The sequence below is a fragment of the Petromyzon marinus genome, chromosome 62, assembly GCF_048934315.1.
Source record: "Petromyzon marinus isolate PM22_M1 ecotype Great Lakes invasive population chromosome 62, UKy_Petmar_22M1.pri1.0, whole genome shotgun sequence".
Lineage (NCBI taxonomy): Eukaryota > Metazoa > Chordata > Hyperoartia > Petromyzontiformes > Petromyzontidae > Petromyzon > Petromyzon marinus.
In genome coordinates, this window is record NC_133728.1 from 1617388 (window position 1) to 1641683 (window position 24296).

General features: G+C 51.4%; 1 protein-coding gene across 10 annotated transcripts in view; it reads right to left on the bottom strand.

Moving 5' to 3' along the window:
* Positions 1 to 2175: 2175 nt before the first annotated feature.
* LOC116955834 (pleckstrin homology-like domain family B member 1) overlaps positions 2176 to 24296 on the bottom strand; it is a 155182-nt gene continuing 133061 nt past the window's right edge. For 7 of the 10 annotated variants that reach the window (XM_076053769.1, XM_076053768.1, XM_076053767.1 and 4 more), the window contains 6 exons: positions 23582 to 23684; positions 20272 to 20617; positions 19035 to 19125; positions 16950 to 17204; positions 13570 to 13789; positions 11526 to 13289 (listed from right to left, as the gene is read on the bottom strand). In XM_076053769.1, coding sequence (XP_075909884.1) covers positions 12814 to 13289; positions 13570 to 13789; positions 16950 to 17204; positions 19035 to 19125; positions 20272 to 20617; positions 23582 to 23684 — 1491 coding nt within the window. In that variant the 3' untranslated portion in view covers positions 11526 to 12813. Of the gene's footprint in view, positions 7093 to 11120; positions 13290 to 13569; positions 13790 to 16949; positions 17205 to 19034; positions 19126 to 20271; positions 20618 to 23581; positions 23685 to 24296 lie in introns of those variants that run through there. The other 3 variants (XM_076053775.1, XM_076053770.1, XM_076053771.1) reach the window with 2 other exon arrangements.

The following is a 24296-nucleotide window of genomic DNA, read 5'->3' on the forward strand; positions in this document are numbered from 1 at the left end:
TTACGCAGCACACACCCCACTACCCCGCGCCACGCTGCTACCCCGCACCATCCCACTACCCTGTATCCCGCATCCCATACCCAGACCCCACACCCCGTACTCGGTGTTTCTTTGTGTGTTGGACGGATTTTCTTCTCTCAAGCAGCCCTTTGCGACCGCGACCGTACGCGCTGGTCAGTCGGATGGCACTGGGAGCTTTGGCACTTTTAAATCATCATCGAGATAAAAAAAATGTATTTCTTTAAAACTGCTTTTGCGTTTCCGATTAGCACGGTTGGCTACATATAGTGCGAAATAAGTTCAACATACATAGAGACCCATAGACTCACGTTTACCCACACACTCACACAGACACCCATAGACTCACATAAACCCAAAGACACACACAGAGCCCCACAGACTCACACAGAGTCCGACATACTCACACAGAGCCCCACAGACTCACACAGAGCCCCACAGACTCACACAGAGACCCACAGACTCACACAGAGTCCGACATACTCACACAGAGACCCACAGACTCACACAGAGGCCCATAGACTCACATAGACCCATAGGCTCACACGGACACCCACAGACTCACACCGGGACCCACAGACTCACATTGAGACTCATAGACTCACACAGACACCCACAGACTCATAGAAGCCCTGACTCACACAGAGACCTACAGACTCACATAGAGACCCACAGACACCCAGACTCACATAAATCCACAAACTCACAAATAGACCCACAGACACCCACAGACTCACATATACCTACTGACTCAAACATAGAGATGCACAGACTCACACAGAGATCCAGACTCATAAGGGCTGTGCCTTTCCATGTTTTTTGTCGTTAACTGTGACGGCGGGGGGGGGGGGGAAGTCGGGGACTGGGTTTGGGAGTGAATGGGCGTCTGGGTCCCGCGCCGTCTTAACTCACCGCAGCATCTGCGCCTAACTTTGTCCCCGGTGCAAGGTTCTAGATGAAGGATTAGACCGCGGGTCACGGAGATATGAAACACCTGGTCAGTTTCGTTTCTCGAATGGCCCAAACGACATTTTAGTTCGAGAGGCGTGAATTGTATCGTGCCCGTAATGTCCTCCTTGTGGCTTCGTATGGCGGTTGAAAGAAAAGCAACGGGACATATTTTTACGTGTAATTGTTGTGCAAAGACTCCTCTACTTACGCACATTCGACTTACGAACTTTCAGAGATACGAACAAACCCGTCCGTGAGTCCATTTGCCTGTTCGGACCGAGAATCAGAAGTTCATCCGCCGTGCAATAGATGGCGGTGGTGGCATCTGCATCTACAGGATATTAAACAGCTTTTGAAGCCATTCCCTGTGTTTAGTGTACATGCCGTACAACATGGTTGGAATCGACAGTACAGTTGGACTTACGAACAATTCTACTTACAAACAGACCTCTGGTAGCTAACTCGCAAAGGAATCCCAGTATAAGCCGTTCCACAGCATTCACGTTAGTAACTTAAACGACCCCCATCTCTTCTCGCTATCCCATAATCCTGCTGCTGTTGGTACTCCCTGCCCCCACCTCCCAGCTACGACCAGGTATAGTCCAACTCCTATCATTACCCCGATCACTACCCCAACTCCTATCACTACACCTACCACTGCCCAAAGCTTTATCACTACCCCAATCACTACCCCAACTCCAATCACTACCCTTATAAATAATGTAATAATATCACAATAAAATTGTTTCTTTTTTTTACAGCGTTCTAACTTAAGCTTTACACTGAAGCTAACGTTATAGCGAAAGCTTGTTGTAAATACAGGTTGAGTTTTAAGACATGATTAAAAAAGAAGTGTAACAAACTCAAGATTCCCTCATGGACCAAGGAGGAAGGGAATCCACAATCGCGAAGCCTGGCTGGAAAAAATAGCCTCCGTTTCCCATCGAACGTCTGGTATCTGTAATCATAATGAGTTGAGCAGAATTAGCATCTCTAAGTTTTTGCAGTGGAAGATAAAACTTAAGCAGATTGGTGAGATGTTTAGGGAGTAAGTGAGCCACTCCATTCAATTCCTGAGGAAGCTCCCACGGACATGGGAGTGAAACATCGGACATCGTTCCAAAGCAACAACTCAACCACATGTGAGAGTTAATGTTTAAACAGAAAAAGAAAACACTTGATACATAAAACGCATACAAAAATACATACGTTTAAAAAATATTTTATTTGTAGTTTCTCCAACATCAATACAATTGTTCTGTGGCGTAAAATTATTATGAATATAAAACAGAAATGAAATTCCATTTTCAGTAACTTGTCAAACTCATAAAAAACAAAATGGCGGCCCTTGGTTGGTATCAAACAAAAATGGTGGCTATTTCAGAGGTGAGGGAATGATGAAAATGCCGGCTGACCAGTTTAAAACACGAATTATTGAGGAGTTTGGTTTAATAGGAGGCAAAAATAGTACAAAAAATCAAGGCAAGACTTGTTTTTAAAAGGCCACTTTTTCTTTTAAACAACTTGTTAATAGTACTGGGCAGTATGTTTCGTTACAAACGATACCCGAGTTAAATTCTCGGCCGCGGCTAATGTCATGCAAATACGTGGCGGTTTGTTCAGGATGCCTATCCCGCTGGACTGACCCACAACGGAGTAACGCAGCCAAGTATGGCAAAGCAAACCCCGCACGACTGACGTGGCAAAGGGGGAGGGGTCCTCATCCAACAGTGGAGTGACACAACAGGTGTCAAATAATCGATGTAACGGGTTGACCGTATAGAAAAACCATCATCGGAGTGCTTCCACAGCCCAAAGATGCGTAGGTTGTTAATTTCTGTTGCGAGTGGTGTGTCAGTGGTGAAAGAGGTGGGGGTCGACCACACTTTACACCACTACACATGGTGGAGAGATGCTAACTACCTCGCCTGGTATGCAGGAGGATGTGGGTTCGACCCCCGACCCTGACTTCTGTATATTTGGAGTTTGAATGTTCTCCCCTGTGGACGTGTTCATTTTTCTCCGGGTTTTCCCTCCACATTTTTAATCAATATTTGTTTAGAGTATTGTGCTGAAATACATTTCCACGTGAGTTTAGGTATCATTTGTAATAGCCAGGTCGCTTCTGAAAAAGAGCTGTTATATGAGCTCAGTGGGCCTTGCCTGGTTAAAGTAAAGTAGTTGTTTATATTCTTAGTTTTTTCGGTAAAGTCACGTTTAAGAGAAACAACAAAATAACAAAATATATATAAAACAATAAAAAAATCTCACGACGTTTCGACCATAACTCAAACGGTCATCATCAGGTGATGACCGTTTGAGTTATGGTCGAAACGTCGTGAGAATTTTTTATTGTTTTATATATATTTTGTTATTTTGTTGTTTCTCTTCAACGTGACTTTACCGAAAAAACTAAGAATATGAATTACTGCAGTCACGAAAGCTTTAAATCAAAATTTAGTTGTTTATAGTTCAACTGCTGTGCCGGGGGAAGATGGAATCGAACCCAAGGTGGTTACTCGTTTAACCAACACCAGAAGGATATGGTGGTGTATGTTTGGATTTCAGCTCACCACTTTTGCGATCCACTCGGCTGTACGGCCAATTAAAAAACAAAAATTTTGCAGATGTTTTTCCCACTTCAAAAGGCAGTGCAGCAAATAGGTTGACCTATGTATATTATCAGTGTTATCCCTTCCATGCGCACGATTCTCCGCAGGTAAAGCCTGCTGTAAAAAAAACCGCTCATCGCAAAAGGAATTGTGCCAAACGTCACAATCGACCAGGGCCCTCTCTTATCGAGACTCAGTAACTCCCAGGACGCAAGGAATCGGTGGGGCCAACGGTACCAACCACATACCAACGTTGGTCCAACGTTACCGTTGACGGTGCAACCGGTAAACGTTGCCGACGTGGGTTGCGGCTCTCCCGACTTTCGGGACATTATTCTAAACGTTGGTAATTGTTGCAAAGCACTGCTTAATACTGAAACGTGGGCGTTTTGTCGATACCAGCTCCAAGTCAACTCTCCGTTATCTCGGGGTGAGGGGGGTAATGCGGAAGCGATGACCCAGATAAAAAATAAAACATGGCTACAAGAACGCGATTAATCCGCGTTGTAACGGGATTCACGTGCATTAGAACATGATGAACCTGTGTTAGAACATGATTAACCTATGTTTGAACATGATGAACCTGTATTAGAACATGCTTAACATGTGTTTGAACACGCTTAGCCTGTGTTAGAACACGCTCAGCCTGTGTTAGAACATGATTAACCCGAGTCGGAACAGGACGTGGCGTCTGCGTCTTTTTGCTCCGGGGTCACCGGCAGTGTCCCGTCGGGGTTCGGCGATCGACGAGCGATGGCCGAGGAGAGAGGAGCAGCGACTGCTAAAAGCCAAGCGGTGGATGCCTCTGGGCGACTCACACATGCGCTTTGATGTCGATAAATAACAGCGCACAGGTGAAACGGACACGGGGAATCGGGTGGTGGTAGTTGTACGATTGTAAAGGGGCGCTCACCCTCAGGGCGAGCTTCCAGTCGGACACCAAAAGCTACCACGGGGTGTTGGATGGCAACGCGACAGAAGACGGCTACTCCTTTGGTTCTCTCGGTAAAGTCACGTCGAAAGAAATTAAATAATAATAATACATATATTGCAATACAACACAGAGAGTCGGCCAACATAAGTTGATTACGTTCTTCCAAAGATGTCTAAATTTGAGAGACAAAACACAGACACGGAGACACACAGACAGACACGCAAGCAGAGATAGACTCACACAGAGACACACACATAGGCACACAAGTTTCTGTGTGTCTACGTTGTGTGTATCTCTCTGTGTGTCTCTGTGTGTGTCTCTGTGTGAGCCTCTCTCTGCTTGTGTGTCTGTCTGTGTGTCTCCGTGTCTATGTTTTGTCTCTCAAATTTATCAATCTTTGGAAGAACGTAATCAACCTGGTAGGGTGTTGACTTATGTTGGCCGACTCTCTGTGTTGTATTGCATTATATTTATTATTTCATTTATTTTATTTTACCGAAATAACCAAAGAGTAATACCTGCAGTCACGAAAGCTTCGAATCTAAAAGACGAATAGCCTGTTACGCCAGGATAGTCACCAGCCCTATTGCTCTCTTTTAGTGTTCCAGTTAAGCGGCGCGCCAACACATAAATAAAACTTGTTCCGGTAAAAAAAAAGTGAAAAAATATGTAACGGAGGCATGTCTACGTATAATTCTACGTGTGTGTGTGCTTCCAAAAGTAATTAAGTTTGTACATACCTCAAGCGCTAAAGTTTACCGCTAGCACGCGCGTGTTCTTTGTTGGGTCGTGTGTTCCGACTGTGAGGTCAGGTTAAAGTTGCAATCATTGCAATATTGACCACGGTTCTATGCCGCACCGGCTCTTTAAAACAACCATGCCATCACCCACGTTTTCCCCCCAGAGTTGCAGTGGTGGGTGTCAGGAACTGTTGTTGGGCCAAAATGAGAACGAGATCGCGTCGTGGAGACAGAAGGGTCCCACGACTTAAGAGGATATTTTTTGGGCGTATCCTTTCACACACTCGCTTAGATTTTCCTTCGAAAGAGGTGGGAACACCGCACACTCTAGCCCGCACCCATGCGACCCTTGCAATCGATCTAACTGTGCAGCACTCATTTACACTGCTGGATGGTGGACAGAGGGAGTAAGGGGGGGGGGGGATTTAAACAAAATTCACCATTGTTTTTCAGCTGTCGTGGCGGGAGGTGGAATCGAACCGGCAGAGACCCACTGTATTGCAGGTCCAGCGGTGCTGCTGACGGTTACACCACCACCAAGGCGATGGCATCGCAAGAAAAAAAAACAAAAAATAAAGTTGCATTGCTTTAACTTTGTGGAAAAAAAAACAACACCCATCGTGTACTTGAGTCAGTCTTTCCATGCATTTAAACTGACCGTGGTTTGTAAAACTTTAGTTCTACCTAACATTGTGTCCGATTTACGGGTGCATTGGTGGCGCGGAATTTTAGCGTTCTGCGCTACAAACCCGCTTCCCGGGTTCGATTTGCGACAACGGCGAACAAAAGTGGCGGGCAATATGTGAATCTGCGTCTCAGACTCACACCCCGTTGGCCAACCTGCGCGGTGAAGTATGGTCAAACCCCCCCCTCCCCATAGCCAAAAGGGCATGAGGTGGACTTCATCCAACAGTGGATTGAGAGGTCTGTGAATGTATAATTGTTTTGTCACCGATTCTGGTATGTTCACGATTGCTGTGTCTTGCCTATTGTTGATCGCGGGTGAATGCCCAATATGGACGCACGATAAAATTCAAGATGGCCGCAGCAAAAATTCATAATTCCTACAAGTTTCTAAAAAGAAAACAAATATATAAACGTATTGTAGTGATATAAAATTCATGAACGTCGAGCTATAATTGTGTATATGATTGATAATATTGGAGCGTACGAGAATATAAAGTTTACGATATAAATTCCAATGTTTTCGTATATCGTGTCAAAGATGGCCGATACAGCAACGGACTGCGGAAGAGAGTTGAACAAATCCTTTGGCGGAGGAAATCCAGAGGTGTTGCTAAAAATATAAAAATGAGTTCAAGGTGGAAAATCAGTGGTTTCCAAGACATCAGGACTTCAAATTGGCAGTAGCGCAACGCGGGACGGTGAAAAAAGCAAACTGGAGCAGAAATGAGATTGTGGAGTTGCAAAATCCATGACGACTCGATCAAGATGGCGGCTCGATCAAGATGGCGGCTGTTGAAAACAAAGATGGTGGAAACGCCAAATTCAAAAAATTTCCGAGTACGGCGATCCGGTGTCGCGCCATCGCAGGGCTGAAGATGGTGGCATCCAACAGCTTCCGGTGGCAGCGCTGGCGGGTACTGAAGAACCCAAAGTGGCGGCGCTGCACAATCCATGATGGCGGCGTTGAGAGGGGGATGCGCAAATAAGGTGGCGGAGAGGCAGGACGCGGCTAGTTGAGGAAGAGCGTGTAGCCCTCGGCCCCCGTGATGATGACGTCCATCCAGATCCTCATGGCCTCCGGCGACTGGGCCACCATGTAGTAGACACGGTCATGGGTCTTTACGCAGAACGTCAGCGCCGGGTTGGGGCTCTGTTGGAGAAAGGGCAAGGGGAAAAAGAAGGAGCGCCGCGGTGGAGAGATGTTAACTTCCTCGCCTGGTAGGCAGGTGGTCGTGGATTCGATCCCGACCCTGATGCCTGCTGTATATTTGGAGTTTGCGTCTCTCTCTCCCACTGGTCACGTGCATTTTTCTCTGGGGTCCTGCAGTTTTACCTTCCACATTTACATTCAACGTGCATTGAAAGTATTTGGCTGCTGCTAGAATTTTCCACTTGGTAAGCCACTTTTGTTGTGATAGCCAGGTCGCCTCTGAAAAAGTGCCGTTTCAGCTCAGTGGGCCTTACCTGGTAAAATACAAAAGAGTTTAGAAAGATGTATTATAAACATGCTCCTAGGCAGCGCTAATTTTAGTCCGTATTTGTTTGATTTATTTAATCTCAGCCGAGGACAAACCCCGAAGGGGAATTTAGTCCAGCCACAAGTCCATGGTATTTCATTTCAAGTACGCTTCTCGCTCTGGCTAAAATCTCCGCGGCCCATTGGCGTCAGGTCGGCCAATCGGTGAGCTTGGCGACTCGTCAGCGATACGACGGCCACGGCCGATTTGCTCGTTTTTCGTTTGGCCTCCGGCGGGCGCCGCTGCGTTCTCCGACGGCGTGACTCAACGGCCGCGAGGTGAACTCAACGTTGTCACAGTCGTCGTCACTGGCGTTTCGCCACAGTCGTCATTCACGCTCGACAAATTTCATCGTCGATAAAAATGTAACGAAAAAAAAAAGAATTTCGCGGACGAACATTTATCTCTCTAATTTCCTTGAGAGGATTAAGGATAACGTTGATCGATATCTCGGTTTTATTTATTGGTTGTCGCGCGCAACCCCCTCGCTATATCTTGCCGCTCTCTCCCCGAAAAAGGTGAACTCCACCAAACATCTCAACGGTATTGGGCTGTATGTATGGTGAACTTCTTTCGTATTGCGCATAGCCAACCATGCTCACCGTTATTGTTATCATGAACCCACCGATTTGACTTAATCGGCCTCCTCAATACTGAGAAATGCTGGCGAAGATTTTAAATAATTTTTAATCCTTACTTATTTCCACAAGTTTGAGCTAAACTATTTTTTTTATTTGACTTGGCAAGGCCCACTGCGTTACGCAGGTCATTTTCAAAAGCAATCAGGCCAAATGATAGCTCAACGAAGTGGCTCATCACTTGGAAATTTAAATCAGCCAAATACTCTAAACGCATATTTATAAATGTGGGGGGGGGGGGGGGAACTGAAAAATCCACGCGACCACAGGGAGAGAGACACGCAAACTCGAAATATACAACAGGCATCAGGGTTGGGATCGAACAGACGACCTCCTGTATACCAGGCGAGGTAGTTAACATCTAGCCACCGTGATGATAATGAGGGAGACACACTGCAAACTCCAAATATACAGCAGGCGTCAGGGTCGGGATTGAGCCCACAAACTCCTGTATACCAGGCGAGGTAGTTAACATCTCCTAGCCACCGTGATGATGATGAGAGAGAGAGACACCGCAAAGTCCAAATATACAGCAGGCGTCAGGGTTGGGATCGAACCCACGACCTCCTGTATACCAGGCGAGGTAGTTAACATCTCCTAGCCACCGTGATGATGATGAGAGAGAGACACCGCAAACTCCAAATATACAGCAGGCGTCAGGGTCGGGATCGAACCCACGACCTCCTGTATACCAGGCGAGGGAGTCAACATCTCATAGCCACCGTGCGCCATCGTCCGCGTCACGGCGGGCAGGAATCAAAGAATTGCCGTCACGCCGGATGAATGCTGCCCGCTCGTTAAAAATAAAAAAACGCGACAACAACAAAACGTTCCACTGACGAATACTCTCGTCGCTAATTTTCGCAAATCAACACGCACCGACTGTGCTGAAGCCATGCACACACGACGCAAACAACACAAAGGGGGTGGCTGGGTGCGAAACACAGGCGTTGATGAAACACGGAGAAGACGCTGCCAACAAAAATCTATAAATAAGCGCCACGTGATCGTTACCGTGCCGAACCATCTTGCGGAAGACCGTTGAACGCGACGATGTAAAATTATCATCATTCTTTTTTTATCATTGAAACTCGTTTTGGCCAGGAAAGCCTCACTCGAGTCTGCTGCTGCGTCTGATACCAATTGAGTGATTTGCATAAACACCGGTTGGCATTGTGCGATTGTGTTTTTGAGCCCTGGGATTTGAACCCACGGGAAATCCACGTCAGAAACAAGGCGGCGGCGGTGGGGGGTGGGGAAGATTACAAACTCCACACACGGAAAAGCGCCCCGAGTCAGGAGTCGAACCCAGGCTCTTCTAAGTGCAGTGAGGCCACAAGTGTACACCACTGCGCCACTGCTCCTGTCGCAAACTCTGCCGATTCTGAGCAACTCGTTTAAAAATGTTCAAGCTGTTTTTTTTTAAATATATATTTCACCAGGTAAGGGCCCCACTGAGCCGTGTGGCTCTTTTTCAGGAGCCACAAACGACAGCTCAACTAAGTGGCTCATCGGCATCGCCACGTGGAAATTTACAGCGGCCAGATACTCGTAAAAACGCGTCTTCCGGAAGACCATCATTCCCCGGATTTATAGGACACAACCCAAACACTTTTCTTTACAATGCATGTCCGTGTGTTGAACTTTCTTTCGCACCGTACGTAGCCGACCGCGCTAATCGTAGGTGCGTGCGAAGGACAACAAACGTAAAAACCAAAAGCACAGCTCTAAAGAAAATGAGTTTGCCAATCTAGATGATGATTTAAAGGTGCAGCATAGCTCCAACGGCTTCCGAATATCGGAAGAGCGGTTCCAGACGGCCGCAAGAGGCGCGTCTGAAAGCGCCGCGCGACGATGCGGTGACCGCCGCCTTTGTTCGATGGTTAGCCAGAAGGTCGGTGTATAGTAGTGTAGTGTGTAGTGTATAGCAGTGTAGTGTATAGTGTAGTGTACAGTGTAGTATATAGTTGTGTATAGTGTAGTGTATAGTAGTGTAGTGTATAGTGTAGTGTAAAGTGTAGTGTATAGTTTAGTATGTAGTTGTGTAGTGTATAGTGTAGTGTATATAGCATCTGAAAGCGCCGCGCGACGATGCGGTGACTGCCGCCTTTGTTCGACGGCCAGCCAGAAGCCGCCGCTGCTGCCGCCCGGAGTAAATAGGGCACAGTGCGTGTGTGTGGCTGTGTGTGTGTGGCTGTGTGTGTGTGTGGCTGTGTGTGTGTGGCTGTGTGTGTGTGGCTGTGTGTGTGTGGCTGTGTGTGTGTATGGCTGTGTGTGTGTGGCTGTGTGTGTGTGTGTGTGGCTGTGTGTGTGTCTGTGTGTGTGTGGCTGTGTGTGTGTGTGGCTGTGTGTGTGTGGCTGTGTGTGTGGCTGTGTGTGTGTGGCTGTGTGTATGTGGCTGTGTGTGTGTGGCTGTGTGTGTGTGGCTGTGTGTGTGTGTGGCTGTGTGTGTGTGTGGCTGTGTGTGTGTGTGGCTGTGTGTGTGGCTGTGTGTGTGTGGCTGTGTGTGTGTGGCTGTGTGTGTGTGGCTGTGTGTATGTGGCTGTGTGTGTGTGGCTGTGTGTGTGTGTGGCTGTGTGTGTGTGTGGCTGTGTGTGTGTGTGGCTGTGTGTGTGTGTGGCTGTGTGTGTGTATGGCTGTGTGTGTGTATGGCTGTGTGTGTGTGGCTGTGTGTGTGTGTCTGTGTGTGTGGCTGTGTGTGTGTGTGTGGCTGTGTGTGTGTGGCTGTGTGTGTGGCTGTGTGTGTGGCTGTGTGTGTGTGGCTGTGTGTGTGTGGCTGTGTGTGTGTGTGGCTGTGTGTGTGTCTGTGTGTGTGGCTGTGTGTGTGTGTGGCTGTGTGTGTGTGTGGCTGTGTGTGTGTGTGTGTGGCTGTGTGTGTGGCTGTGTGTGTGGCTGTGTGTGTGTGGCTGTGTGTGTGTGTGTGGCTGTGTGTGTGTGTGGCTGTGTGTGTGTGTGGCTGTGTGTGTGTGTGTGTGGCTGTGTGTGTGTGTGGCTGTGTGTGTGGCCGTGGGGAGCGGGAGTAATTCGGTTAGCGCGCTGCGCTATGAACCCGGGGACCCGGGTTAGATTCTCGCTCACGGCCAACACCAATGACGATCATCTGAACCGGTCTTGGGCCTCCCCCTACGTCTCAAATGAGCACCTGCTGCGGTGTGTGAACATCGCCACTGGGGAGACAAAGGTGGCCAGGCGGGCGTGGTGTTGGCCACCCACCCCCTCGTGTGCCGCGCCAGCCTTCATAGACGCCGCTACTCGCTAAAGGCACTTGCCCCCAAACAGTTTGTTTCGGGCTGTCCGGCGGAATCTTTGTCTCTGTGGGGGGAGCGACCAGGTGCAGCCTCACAATCGGGAGAAGAGGGGTTATTGGTCTGTGCGAGGACGTTCCACAGCAAAGCAAAGTCGGCAGCCGCCCGCAAAGCTTCGGTGTCGGGTTAGTAGGAGTGCATTCCCGGGGGGGAGAAAAAAAACCACAAACACGGACGTTGCCGCTCGGGGCACACGAAGAAGCCAACGTCCAAGCGTTTACATAATGTGATTTTGGCAAATCTCAATATCCCCCACGGCTGAAAGGAAAGACAACAACAACGGTGATCAGTTTAACACGTTGCAGGGCTTTGGCAACTAATATTATTATTAATAATGGTGTTTTTGGGTTAGGTCGTGCAAGTATAGTGCAGTGTACAGTAGTGTATATTGTAGTGTACTACTTCAGCCCACCGGTGTGTTGGAGAGTGAATGCACAACATTGACAATTTGATTACCCCGTGACGTTTCGCTGGCAATTACATGAACCAGCACCAAATTAGTCGTAAATAATTGGCACGTTTTGTTTGCGTGACAAACCTTACTGGCTGTGTCGGATGGTGGAGGGTTCACGAAAAACATTAGCACTCACACGATCTAACCCAAAAACCTCTATTATGAACAATAATAATAATACTGTGGTTATTATTACTATTACTACAGAATGTGTCACGGGGTGAGCGTTATAAGGGAACGCATTTTTTTCTTAGAACGCGGATACGAAACGGAACTTCGTCGCGCGAGTAAGAATAAGCGGTCGCAACGGCCGCCTCGGCGTAGCGTCGTCATCATCGTCGTCGTCTTCGTCGTCTTCGTCGTCTTCGTCGTCGCACGAGGCATTGGGATGCTCCTGGATGCTTCTAGACGCTACCCACGCGCCCCGGCCCTTTTTTCAGGCCCCCGCGTTACGCATCTCACGGCGCTAGCTACCACGGACCGCCTCCGTACCCCCTACGCTATACGTCACTTATTTATCAGAACGCTCAAGGAACACGTCGCCGTGAGCGAAGGACAGAACGGCCACGGTTACGGATGCGGTGTGCCCGCTCGTGCCGCGTTGTTTCCGGGGCGCGACATCCCGACGTCTCGGGTCCGCTCGGCGAACACGGGCGATGACGATGACCTTAGGCGCCCGGGTCACCGTTCGCTTCTGCCACTTGAGTCGCCCTAAACTCTGCGCTTGACGTGACGCCGTTCGAGCTGTGAGATTCCGACGAGGACGTCAGTCCGACTCGAGAGCGAAGACTTCTCGCCCGTGCGGCAGAGCGAGGCGGAAGAGTGCTGCCCTCTACTGGGGTGCCAGGACCGGAGCGTCGCTTGAAGGAGGGGAAGGGATCTCGGCGGTAGCTCCGTGACATCCGCTTCCGCGGGCAGTTCTGTGCAGATCGGGGTGGTCACCTGAAGAAGGGGATCTCAGAGGTAGCTCTGTGATAGCCACATCCGCGGGTTCTGTTCTGAGTGGACCGGAGCGTCACTTGAAGGAGAAGAAGAGTGGATCTCAGAGGTAGCGGCAGCAGATCGTTTAATTCTGCAGTGCGGGTGACGATGATGACAATGACGATGATGACGATGATGATGAAGATGATAACGATGACGACAGTGATGGTGATGTTGTTGATGACGATGATGTCGATGATGACGATGATGTCGATGACGACGGCGAAGGCTACCACAGAGACACAACGCCTGGCAGTGAGCACGGTCCCGGGCCTCGGAGGAGGAAGAGGAGTCGGGCGAGGGTGAGGAGGTGGTGAGTGGCGCTGTGTTCCAGGTGAGTGGGTGAGGCGAGTGGCTCTGCGTCACCTTGTTGGCGTTTTTCAGGTGATCGTAGTAAACCTCCTGGATGGCCTGGAAGTAAATGACTCCCTTCAGCTTGGCTTCGTGTTTGTCTGCGTAGGACACGGGGACGCACAGAGGGGACGGAGACGGCACGATGAGAGAGATAAAGATCCCCCCGTGTAGCCTGTAGCCGACCGTCGGGGCAAGTGCTGCTAGCGAGCGGGCATCACCGACGGAGGGCGGCACGGCGCACGAGGAGGAGGAGGAGGAGGTGTGGGAGGAGCCACCGCGGCCTGGGCCGCCTCTGTCAATGGCGGCGACGACAACAACAACAACGACAACAAGAAGGACAAGAAGGAGGCTAACAGCGTCGCGTGCACGCCGACCCACCGGCGTAGTAGGCCAGCGTGCGCTTGTTGCGGTCGAAGACGAACCAGCGCTTGCGCCACGTCTTGATCTTGCCGCCCATCTTGGTGAGGAGGCCGCGGCACGTCTTGGCGGTGAGCGCCACGTGGCGGCACGTCTCCACGCCGTGGCCCGCCGCCTCCACGTGGCCACGAAGGTCAAAGTCCTCCTTGCGCACCGGCAAGTAGCGGGTCAGCGGGCGGGACTGCTCACGGAGAGACGGGGGGGGGTAGGGGGAGGGGTGGGGGGAGGGGTGGGGGGAGGGGGGTGGGGTGGAGGGAGTGGGTGCAAGGAGGGGGGTGGGGGGAGGGGTGGGGGGTGGGGTGGAGTGGGTGGGGAAAGGGTGGGGGAGAGTTGGGGGAGGGAGGGGGGTGGGGGGAGGGGGTGGGGGAAGCGGTGGAGGGAGGGGGTGGGGGAGGGAGCGTGGTAGGGGGGACGGAGGGTGGAGTTGGTGGGGATGAGGGGGTGGGGGGGAGACAGGAAGGGGGTGGGGGAATGGAGGGGGGGAGAGGGGTTGGGGAGGGAGGTGGTGGGGAGGGAATGGGGGGTGGTAGGGGAGGAGGGGGTGCAGGGAGGGAGGGGGGGGAGGGAGGGAGGTGGGTGGGTGGTAGAGGGGGAGGACGATGGGGGGGGGGGTCACAATGGTTATTTAGACTACGGGATGAGAAACCCGATGGCCTGTGAAGCTCTTTGTCACCCATGTCGAGTAGGGGCACGGGCTGAGTGTGCTGGAGAGACTGGTTGTTGGACAAACTCTTACAGCCGCATTGCAGCAGCAGAGCAGCAGCAGCAGCAGAGCAGCAGCAGAGCAGCAGCAGCAGCAGCAGAGCAGCAGCAGCAGCAGAGCAGCAGCAGAGCAGCAGAGCAGCAGCAGAGCAGCAGCAGCAGCAGAGCAGCAGCAGCAGAGCAGCAGCAGAGCAGCAGAGCAGCAGCAGCAGCAGCAGAGCAGCAGCAGCAGCAGAGCAGCAGCAGAGCAGCAGAGCAGCAGCAGAGCAGCAGCAGCAGCAGGAGCAGCAGCAGCAGAGCAGCAGCAGAGCAGCAGAGCAGCAGCAGAGCAGCAGCAGCAGCAGAGCAGCAGCAGCAGCAGAGCAGCAGCAGCAGAGCAGCAGCAGCAGCAGAACAGCAGCAGGAGCAGCAGCAGAGCAGCAGCAGCAGAGCAGCAGCAGCAGAGCAGCAGCAGCAGCAGCAGCAGAGCAGCAGCAGAGTAGCAGTAGGAGCAGCAGCAGCAGCAGAGCAGCAGCAGCAGCAGCAGAGCAGCAGCAGGAGCAGCAGCAGCAGCAGGAGCAGCAGCAGCAGAGCAGAGCAGCAGCAGAGCAGCAGCAGGAGCAGCAGCAGCAGCAGCAGCAGAGCAGCAGCAGGAGCAGCAGCAGCAGCAGGAGCAGAGCAGCAGCAGCAGCAGGAGCAGAGCAGCAGCAGCAGCAGAGCAGCAGCAGGAGCAGCAGCAGCAGCAGCAGCAGAGCAGCAGCAGCAGCAGAGCAGCAGCAGGAGCAGCAGCAGCAGCAGCAGCAGAGCAGCAGCAGAGCAGCAGCAGCTTCTTGCGATATCGCCGAAGGCGGTGCGGTAGCTTAGTAGCACAGTTTGGTACTGACACCCCATTCTTGTAGCGCCGATGCCAAGTGTGTATGTTCATTGTGGACGTGTGTATGTGTGTATGTGTATGCGTGTAGTGCATGCTGAACTTCTTTCGCACCGTACGTAGCCAACCGCGCTAATCGGAGGTGCGGGCGGAAGGATAAACTAACAACAACAACAACAGGCTGTTGTAAAGAATTTAGTTTGTCTATACGTGCGAGTCTGTGGGGCTCTATGTGAGTCTGTGGGTCTCTGTGTGAGTCTGTGGGTCTCTATGTGAGTCTGTGAGTCTCTATGTGAGTCTGTGGGTCTCTATGCAAGTCTGTGGGTCTCTATGTGAGTCTGTGGGTCTCTGTGTGAGTCTGTGGGTCTCTATGCAAGTCTGTGGGTCTCTATGTGAGTCTGTGGGTCTCTATGTGAGTCTGTGGGTCTCTATGCGAGTCTGTGGGCCTCTATGTGAGTCTGTGGGTCTCTTTGTGAGTCTGTGGGTCTCTATGTGAGTCTGTGGGTCTCTATGTGAGTCTGTGGGTCTCTATGCGAGTCTGTGGGTCTTTGCGAGTCTATGGGTCTATGTGAGTCTGTGGGTCTCCGTGTGAGTCTGTAGGTCTCTATGTGAGTCTGTGGGTCTCTATGTGAGTCTGTGGGTCTCTATGTGAGTCTGTGGGTCTCTATGCGAGTCTTTGCGAGTCTCTGGGTCTATGTGAGTCTGTGGGTCTCTATGTGAGTCTGTGGGTCTCTATGTGAGTCTGTGGGTCTCTATGGGAGCATGTGAGTCTCTATGCGAGTCTGTGGGTCTCTATGCGAGTCTGTGAGTCTCTATGTGAGTCTGTGGGTCTCTATGCAAGTCTGTGGGTCTCTATGCGAGTCTATGGTTCTCTATGTGAGTCTGTGGGTCTCTATGTGAGTCTGTGGGTCTCTATGCGAGTCTTTGCGAGTCTCTGGGTCTATGTGAGTCTGTGGGTCTCTATGTGAGTCTGTGGGTCTCTATGTGAGTCTGTGGGTCTCTATGGGAGCATGTGAGTCTCTATGCGAGTCTGTGTGTCTCTATGGGAGTCTGTGAGTCTCTATGTGAGTCTGTGGGTCTCTATGCAAGTCTGTGGGTCTCTATGCGAGTCTATGGTTCTCTATGCGAGTCTGTGGGTCTCTGTGCGAGTCCGTGGGTCTCTATGCGAGTCTGTGGGTCTCTACGTGAGTCTGTGGGTCTCTATGTGAGTCTGTGGGTCTCTATGTGAGTCTGTGGGTCTCTATGCGAGTCTGTGGGTCTTTGCGAGTCTCTGGGTCTATGTGAGTCTGTGGGTCTCTATGTGAGTCTGTGGGTCTCTATGTGAGTCTGTGGGTCTCTATGGGAGTATGTGAGTCTCTATGCGAGTCTGTGGGTCTCTATGCGAGTCTGTGGGTCTCTATGGGAGTCTGTGAGTCTCTATGTGAGTCTGTGGGTCTCTATGCAAGTCTGTGGGTCTCTATGCGAGTATATGGTTCTCTATGCGAGTCTGTGGGTCTCTGTGCGAGTCCGTGGGTCTCTATGCGAGTCTGTGGGTCTCTACGTGAGTCTGTGGGTCTCTATGCGAGTCTGTGGGTTTCTACGTGAGTCTGTGGGTCTCTATGTGAGTCTGTGGGTCTCTATGTGAGTCTGTGGGTCTCTGTGTGAGTCTGTGAGCCTCTTACGCGAGTCTGTGGGTCTCTATGGGAGTCTGTGGGTCCGTACGTGGCCACCCGCGCTAACCGCTCTCTCCCCGCCTCTCCCCTCGTGTGTGTCTCCTGTTACGCCCCCCCCCACACCCCCACTCACTCACCTGCTGCACGGCGTGCGCGTCCCTGAGCCTCACGTCAGCCCCACGCGACGACCCCCCGCCCGGGCCCCCCCCTCCCCCCCACGACGGGGGCCCCCCCGCGTCCCCCCCACCCCGGGGGGGGGCGCCTCCCCCACCCCCCGCGCCGGCGAGGAGGCGCCGCTGCCGCTCCGTCTCGTCCCGGAGCTGCGCCTCCACGCGCTCGCGACGTCGTCGCTCGAGCTCCAGCGCACGCCGGCGCTCCTCCGTCTCGCGCTCCTGCTCGGGGCGGGGGGCCGCGGCATTAGCATCGGCGGTGGGTGGTGGGTGGGTAGTGGGTGGGTGGGTGAGTGGTGGGTGAGTGGGTGAGTGGGTGAGTGAGTGGGTGAGTAAGTGGGTGGGTGAGTGAATGGGTGAGTGGGTGAGTGAATGGGTGAGTGGGTGAGTGAGTGGATGAGTGGGTGAGTGAGTGGGTGGGTGAGTGAATGGGTGAGTGAATGCGTGTGTGGGTGAGTGAATGGGTGAGTGGGTGATTGAGTGAGTGGGTGAGTGAGTGAGTGGGTGAGTGAGTGGGTGAGTAAGTGGGTGGGTGAGTGAATGGGTGAGTGGGTGAGTGAATGGGTGAGTGGGTGAGTGAGTGGATGAGTGGGTGAGTGAGTGGGTGGGTGAGTGAATGGGTGAGTGAATGCGTGTGTGGGTGAGTGAATGGGTGAGTGGGTGATTGAGTGAGTGGGTGAGTGAGTGAGTGGGTGAGTGAGTGGATGGGTGAGTGGGTAAGTGAATGGGTGAGTGGGTGAGTGAGTGGGTGAGTGAGTGAGTGAGTGTATGGGTGAGTGGATGGGTGAGTGGGTGAGTGAATGGGTGAGTGGGTGAGTGAGTGGATGAGTGGGTGAGTGAGTGGGTGGGTGAGTGAGTGGGTGAGTGAGTGGATGGGTGAGTGAATGGGTGAGTGAATGGGTGAGTGGGTGAGTGAGTAGGTGACTGAATGAGTGAGTGGGTGAGTGGATGAGTGAACGGATGAGTGAGTATAGGTGAGTGAGTGGGTGAGTGAGTGGATGAGTGAGTGGGTGAGTTAGTGGGTGAGTAAGTGAGTGAGTGGATGAGTGAGTGGGTGAGTTGGTGAGTGGATGGCTGAGTGGATGGGTGAGTGGGTGAATGGGTGAGTGAGTGAGTGAGTGGGTGAGTAAGTGGGTGGGTGAGTGAATGGGTGAGTGGGTGAGTGAATGGGTGAGTGGGTGAGTGAGTGGATGAGTGGGTGAGTGAGTGGGTGGGTGAGTGAATGGGTGAGTGAATGCGTGTGTGGGTGAGTGAATGGGTGAGTGGGTGATTGAGTGAGTGGGTGAGTGAGTGAGTGGGTGAGTGAGTGGATGGGTGAGTGGGTAAGTGAATGGGTGAGTGGGTGAGTGAGTGGGTGAGTGAGTGAGTGAGTGTATGGGTGAGTGGATGGGTGAGTGGGTGAGTGAATGGGTGAGTGGGTGAGTGAGTGGATGAGTGGGTGAGTGAGTGGGTGGGTGAGTGAGTGGGTGAGTGAGTGGATGGGTGAGTGAATGGGTGAGTGAATGGGTGAGTGGGTGAGTGAGTAGGTGACTGAATGAGTGAGTGGGTGAGTGGATGAGTGAACGGATGAGTGAGTATAGGTGAGTGAGTGGGTGAGTGAGTGGATGAGTGAGTGGGTGAGTTAGTGGGTGAGTAAGTGAGTGAGTGGATGAGTGAGTGGGTGAGTTGGTGAGTGGATGGCTGAGTGGATGGGTGAGTGGGTGAATGGGTGAGTGAGTGAGTAAGTGGGTGAGGAAGTGAGTGACTTTGTAACTTTTGTGGCCAAACCGTATATATGTTTTGGTTCTTTAAAGGCCACACACACCACACCACATACACGTACACCACACACACACATGTACACCACACACACACCACACACACACCACATACACGTACACCACACACACACATGTACACCACACACACACACCACACACACACCACACACACGTACACCACACGTACACGCACGCACGTATACATATAGCCGTACGTATATAACTAATTAGCGCGGTTGAGTTCAGCATACGTACAAAGACAAAGTCACTCTCTGAGTGACTTTAAATTCACCTTCATCTCCAAGAGCCTCGCCTTCTCCACCTGCGCCTCCCTCAACATCCGCTCCATCTCCTCCAGACGCACCGTGTCCATGCCGCTCGCACTGACGCACGCACACACAGACACAGAACCCCCCGCCCCCCGGTGCAGCCTCAACAGACTGTTGGGGCAAGAGCCGTTCGCGGGCAGCACCTATAAATGCCGGCAGTGTGGCACACGAGGGGGTGGGTGGCCAGCACCACGCCCGGCTGCGTTTGTCTCCTCAGTGGTGTGGTTACACCCCGCAGATACAATGCACCCACCATTACCACGACCACTCTCACCACCGCCACCACTTCCACCAGCAGCACCACCACCACCACCTCCACCACTGCCACCACCGCCGGCACCACCTCCATCATTACCACCACCGCCGCCGCCTCCACCGCCGCCGCCGCCACCACCTCCACTGCCGCCACCTCCACCACCACCTCCACCACCACTGCCGCCACCTCCACCACCACCACCGCCACCTCCACCACCACCACCACCACCGCCGCCACCACCACCACCGTCTCCACCACCACCGCCACCACCTCCGCCACCACTACCGCCACCACAACCACCACAGCCACCACCACCACCACAGCCACCACCACCACAGCCACCGCTTCCACCACCACCACCGCCACCGCCTCCACCACCAGCTTCAAACGTAAGGAGCGACCGAGCGACCGAGCGTCTGTGCGGTGGCGGCGTTCAGAGCCAACGCCGTCGATCGGCTTCACAAAAGCCGCTGGACCGGTCTCGCCGATCCTGGCACGCGGAGAACCGCCCTGACGTCGGATTGTGTCGTCGGATTGCGTTTGGTTGCGGGGTTATTCGATTGTTTAGACAATGACGACGATTCTCCTGCTCGAGCCAAGCTGTACGGGGTACAAAGACAAAGATCCCCCATGTAGCCCTGAACAAACTGCTAGGGCAAGTGCTGTTAGACAGTCGCGAGGAGCACCTATGAAGGCCTGCACTGTCACACGAGGGGGTGGGTGGCCGGCACCACGCCCGACCGCCTTTGTCTCCCCAGGTGGCGACGTTTACTACACACCGCACCGGGTACTCATTTGAGGCCGAGTCGACCTAGGGGAGGCTCAAAATCGGTTCAGATGCTCGTCAGCGGGGTCGGCTGGGGTCCTCTGGCGGGTTCCGGAGCTATCCGCAGCGCCACCGACACATGAACCGGGGCGGCCGCGCCAGGCTAGGTGCACCACACCTGGACATGGCATCGGGCGAGCACTGCGAGTTGGCGTTGGAGACGCTCGTGTCCATGCTGTCGGAGCTCTCCAGGCTCAGCGTGTCGTAGGCCCCTCCACCACCGCCCACTCTACCCCCCGCCCCGCCACCACCGTTCCCCAGCAGCTCCTCCACCACCATCGCGGCAGCCGCCGCCGCCGCCTCCTCCACCTCCTCCTCCTCCTCCTCGGCGCATCCCCTGGACGACGACGAGGTGGGCGACGAGGGCAGCGCGTGGAGGGCTGCCCACTGCGTCTGGGCCTCGGCCGCGGCCCGAAGCCTCAGGTCGGCCAGGCGTCGCCGCTGCTCTTCGATCACCTGGTGCCCTGTGGGGGGGTGGGAGGGAGGGGGCGCCACGGTGGCTGTGAGATGTTAACTACCTCGCCTGGTTTGCAGGAGGTCGTGGCTTCGATCCTGACCCTGACGATGTCTGCTGCTGTATATTGGAGTCTCTCTCTCTCTCTCATCATCATCACGGTGGCTATGAGATGTTAACTACCTCGCCTGGTCTGCAGGAGGTCGTGGCTTCGATCCTGACCCTGACGATGTCTGCTGCTGTATATTGGAGTCTCTCTCTCTCTCTCATCATCATCACGGTGGCTATGAGATGTTAACTACCTCGCCTGGTCTGCAGGAGGTCGTGGCTTCGATCCCGACCCTGACGATGCCTACTGCTGTATATTTGGAGTTTGCGACTCTCTCTCCCCGTGGTCGCGTGGATTTAATCTCCGGGTCGTCCGGTTTTTCCCTCCATATTTACAATGATGATGATAAGCCCACTTCGTTGAGCTGTAATTTGTGATATCCAGGTCGTATTCTTTGGTTCTTTCGGCAAAGTCACGGAGATAGAACAAAAAGCGCTACACAAGCGGTGTGTTGCGGTCATGACCGCTTGCATGGCGATCGAAACGTCGTGGATTTTGTTCTATCTACGTGACTTTACCGAAATAACCAAAGAATATGAATTCCTGCAGTCACGAAAGTTTTAAGTCAAAATATAGTGAGGTCGCTTCTGAAAAAGAGCTACATATTCTTAGTTCTTTCGGTAAAGTCACGTTGAAGGGAAACAACAAAATAATAAAATATATATAAAACAATAAAAATTCTCACGACGTTTCGACCATAACACAAACGGTCGTCTTCAGGTGTGTTGGTTTGCATAAATTTATTTTTAAACGGTGCATTTATTTATTTATAAAAAACGTTAGCGCCACGCGCAGCGATTTGGCAGTTTATTTAGGATTAGTCCATCTATATTCTGAAAAGAGGAGGGGGGAGAGGAATTTTTTTTTGTATGCTGTCTGAAAGCCACTGTAAGCGTGAACAATCAATTAAGACCTGAAATGGTTTATCAAATCTTTCCAATGATTGCTAAGATAGAATCCATCTTCTCGGTTGAAATTGTCTCTGTGCTTGTATATGTGGATAGCCTCATGAACGAATCTCTCATGGTAGCCAGATGGCTTACAAAGAACCTCTGTCTTGGAAAAGTCAATGGCATGTGAGCCTACTGAATTATAACAATGATCTGCCACGGCCGAGGTGTTGGTCCTACCGTGTTTAAGGTCTGCTTTGTGTTCACGAATGCGGTCCGAGACATGGCATTTGGTTTCTCCAATGTAACTACTACCACAGAGGCAACTTAGTTTGTAGACACCAGGGTATTGTATGTCCGGAATCACATCTTTTACAGACGGAACCAGATCACGGATTTTATGTAATGTGTTAAAACGGACCTGGATCTTGTGTTTATTCAAGATTTTTGAGATCGTTTTGTGATCCCCGCAATGTAGGGTAAAGTGATGGTTTTGAAAGGCTCCTCAAGAGGGTCCTTCTTCATGGTTTGAGTGATAGCTTTGCGGATTGTATAGTCGGAGTAACCATTAGCCTTAAGAGCTTGGTGTACGTGCTTGAGTTCACTGCCTATGTGTTCCTGGTCGGATATGCATTGGGCTCTATGATACAGAGTCTTGATGAGAGAATTCTTCTGTGATGGATGGTGGTGGGAATCCGGTTTCAGATAAGCATCCGTATGGGTAGCTTTCCTGTAGACAGAGTGGCTCATTGAACCATCAGGTCTCTTTTTAATTAGGACATCCAAAAAAGGTAGCTTGCCATCTATTTCGACTTCCATGGTAAATCTGATGGCTGGGTGTATGGAATTGATGTGGTCGAAGAATTGGTCTAGAGCAGGCCGGCCATGTGGCCAGATGACAAAAGTGTCATCCACGTACCTCTTCCATAAGGTTGGGCGCAGAGTGGCAGTCTGGATGGCGTCAGTCTCCAATTTCTCCATGAAAATGTTAGCTATAACCGGAGAAAGGGGGGAGCCCATTGGGGTGCCCTCAGTTTGTTTGTAGAAAGTTCCATTCCAAGTGAAGTATGTATTGGTTAAACAGTGTCTCACCAGGGGGGGTACCTCAGTGTTTAGTCCTTGATGAACCAAGTCTTCAATGATTGCAATGGTGTCAGGTACAGGAACCTTGGTGAATAAGGAAACTACATCAAAACTGACAAGCAGGTCGTCTGGGGACAGGGAAATACCCTTGATTGTCGATACCAGGTGAGTAGAATTTTGTACCGCAGAGGTGGTCTTTCCAGTGAAAGGACGCAGGATTTCAGACAAAAAACGAGCTAGTTTGTAGGTGGGGGAGCCGATAGTAGAGACTATGGGACGAAGGGGTGTATCTACTTTATGTATTTTTGGTAAGCCGTATAATCTTGGTGGCCTGGCAGCAGAAGGTTTCAACTAAAACTGTTTAGATTGATCAATTAATGCGGCTGAATCAGAAATTATTTTGTTGGTTTGTGTGACGAGGCTGTTGGTGGGATCTCTTTTTATTTTTGTATAACTACCATCGTCGAATAATTCTTTAATTATGTTGTTGTATTCTATTTTATCCATGATGACAGTAGCATTGCCTTTGTCAGCTGAGAGGACTACAATATCATTCCTCTTTTTTAATTTATATAATTCAAAACGCTCATCTTTGCTGAGGTTGCTAGCTGGCATCTTAGCGTTTTTGAGGGTTGCAGCGATTTCAGATCTTGCTACGTCTGCAGCGATGTGACCCAGGCCCCTGAGAGCAACGTCTAAGAGCTACATAGCTCAGTGGGGCCTTACCTGGTAAAATAGAAAACAGTTTGTAGTTTGTGTTGAACCAATGTAATTATGCACTCCCAGAAGATAGGCCATGCTGTGGCTGAAGGTATCTGTAAAATACACTCGAATGTTTTTTTTATGTTCAGGAACAACTGCCACTCGGCCTCGCACCCCAGAAAAGCCTTACCTTTTTCCTGGAAGGTCTGCTGCCGCTTGTTCTCTATCTCCTGCAGGGTGGCCTTCAGGTTACGGGGCAGGCTGTTGGTGCCCAGCTGGGCCAACACAGAGGACTGTTCAACAGAAATGTCCGCAAAAAAAGTAATTCAGATAATGAACAGAGTGTTTGGGATTTGCAAATACAACTAAATAGCAAGGTAATAAGTCTGATTTTTAAAATGTGAAGATTATATATGAAGAATTCTAAAAACATTTCAAGAGCCGTGTTGTCAAGTTACGTATGTAAGCTGATCTTCTTCTGCACCATACGTAGCCAACCGTGCCAATCTGCTCACATCATTTTTATTATTCATGGGGGAGCGTTAGTTGTGTTATGAAGCACAGATTAATTATTATGAATAACTATTTACTTCATGCTTTTACACAGGAAAGCCTTCACGAGTTATAAAAAAAAACGGTTTCAGCTATCTCAATCCTCTAACCCCTAAGGCAGACACCCCCTGGCTCCAGAGTACAGAAATTTATCTTAAGATTTGTCCCAAGTCTGGCAGGCTACGCTTGCAGTACAATCACAAATGTCGTAGGAGAAAACGGATCGTAAGTCGAAGTACATACGAGAGTCATAGTGAGATCATCATTCTCGCTCTCCGAACAGTTGTTGCTAGGGATTGCATCATCACTGCCACTGCACCAGCCAATCAGCTGCGCCGGAAAATAACCCCCCA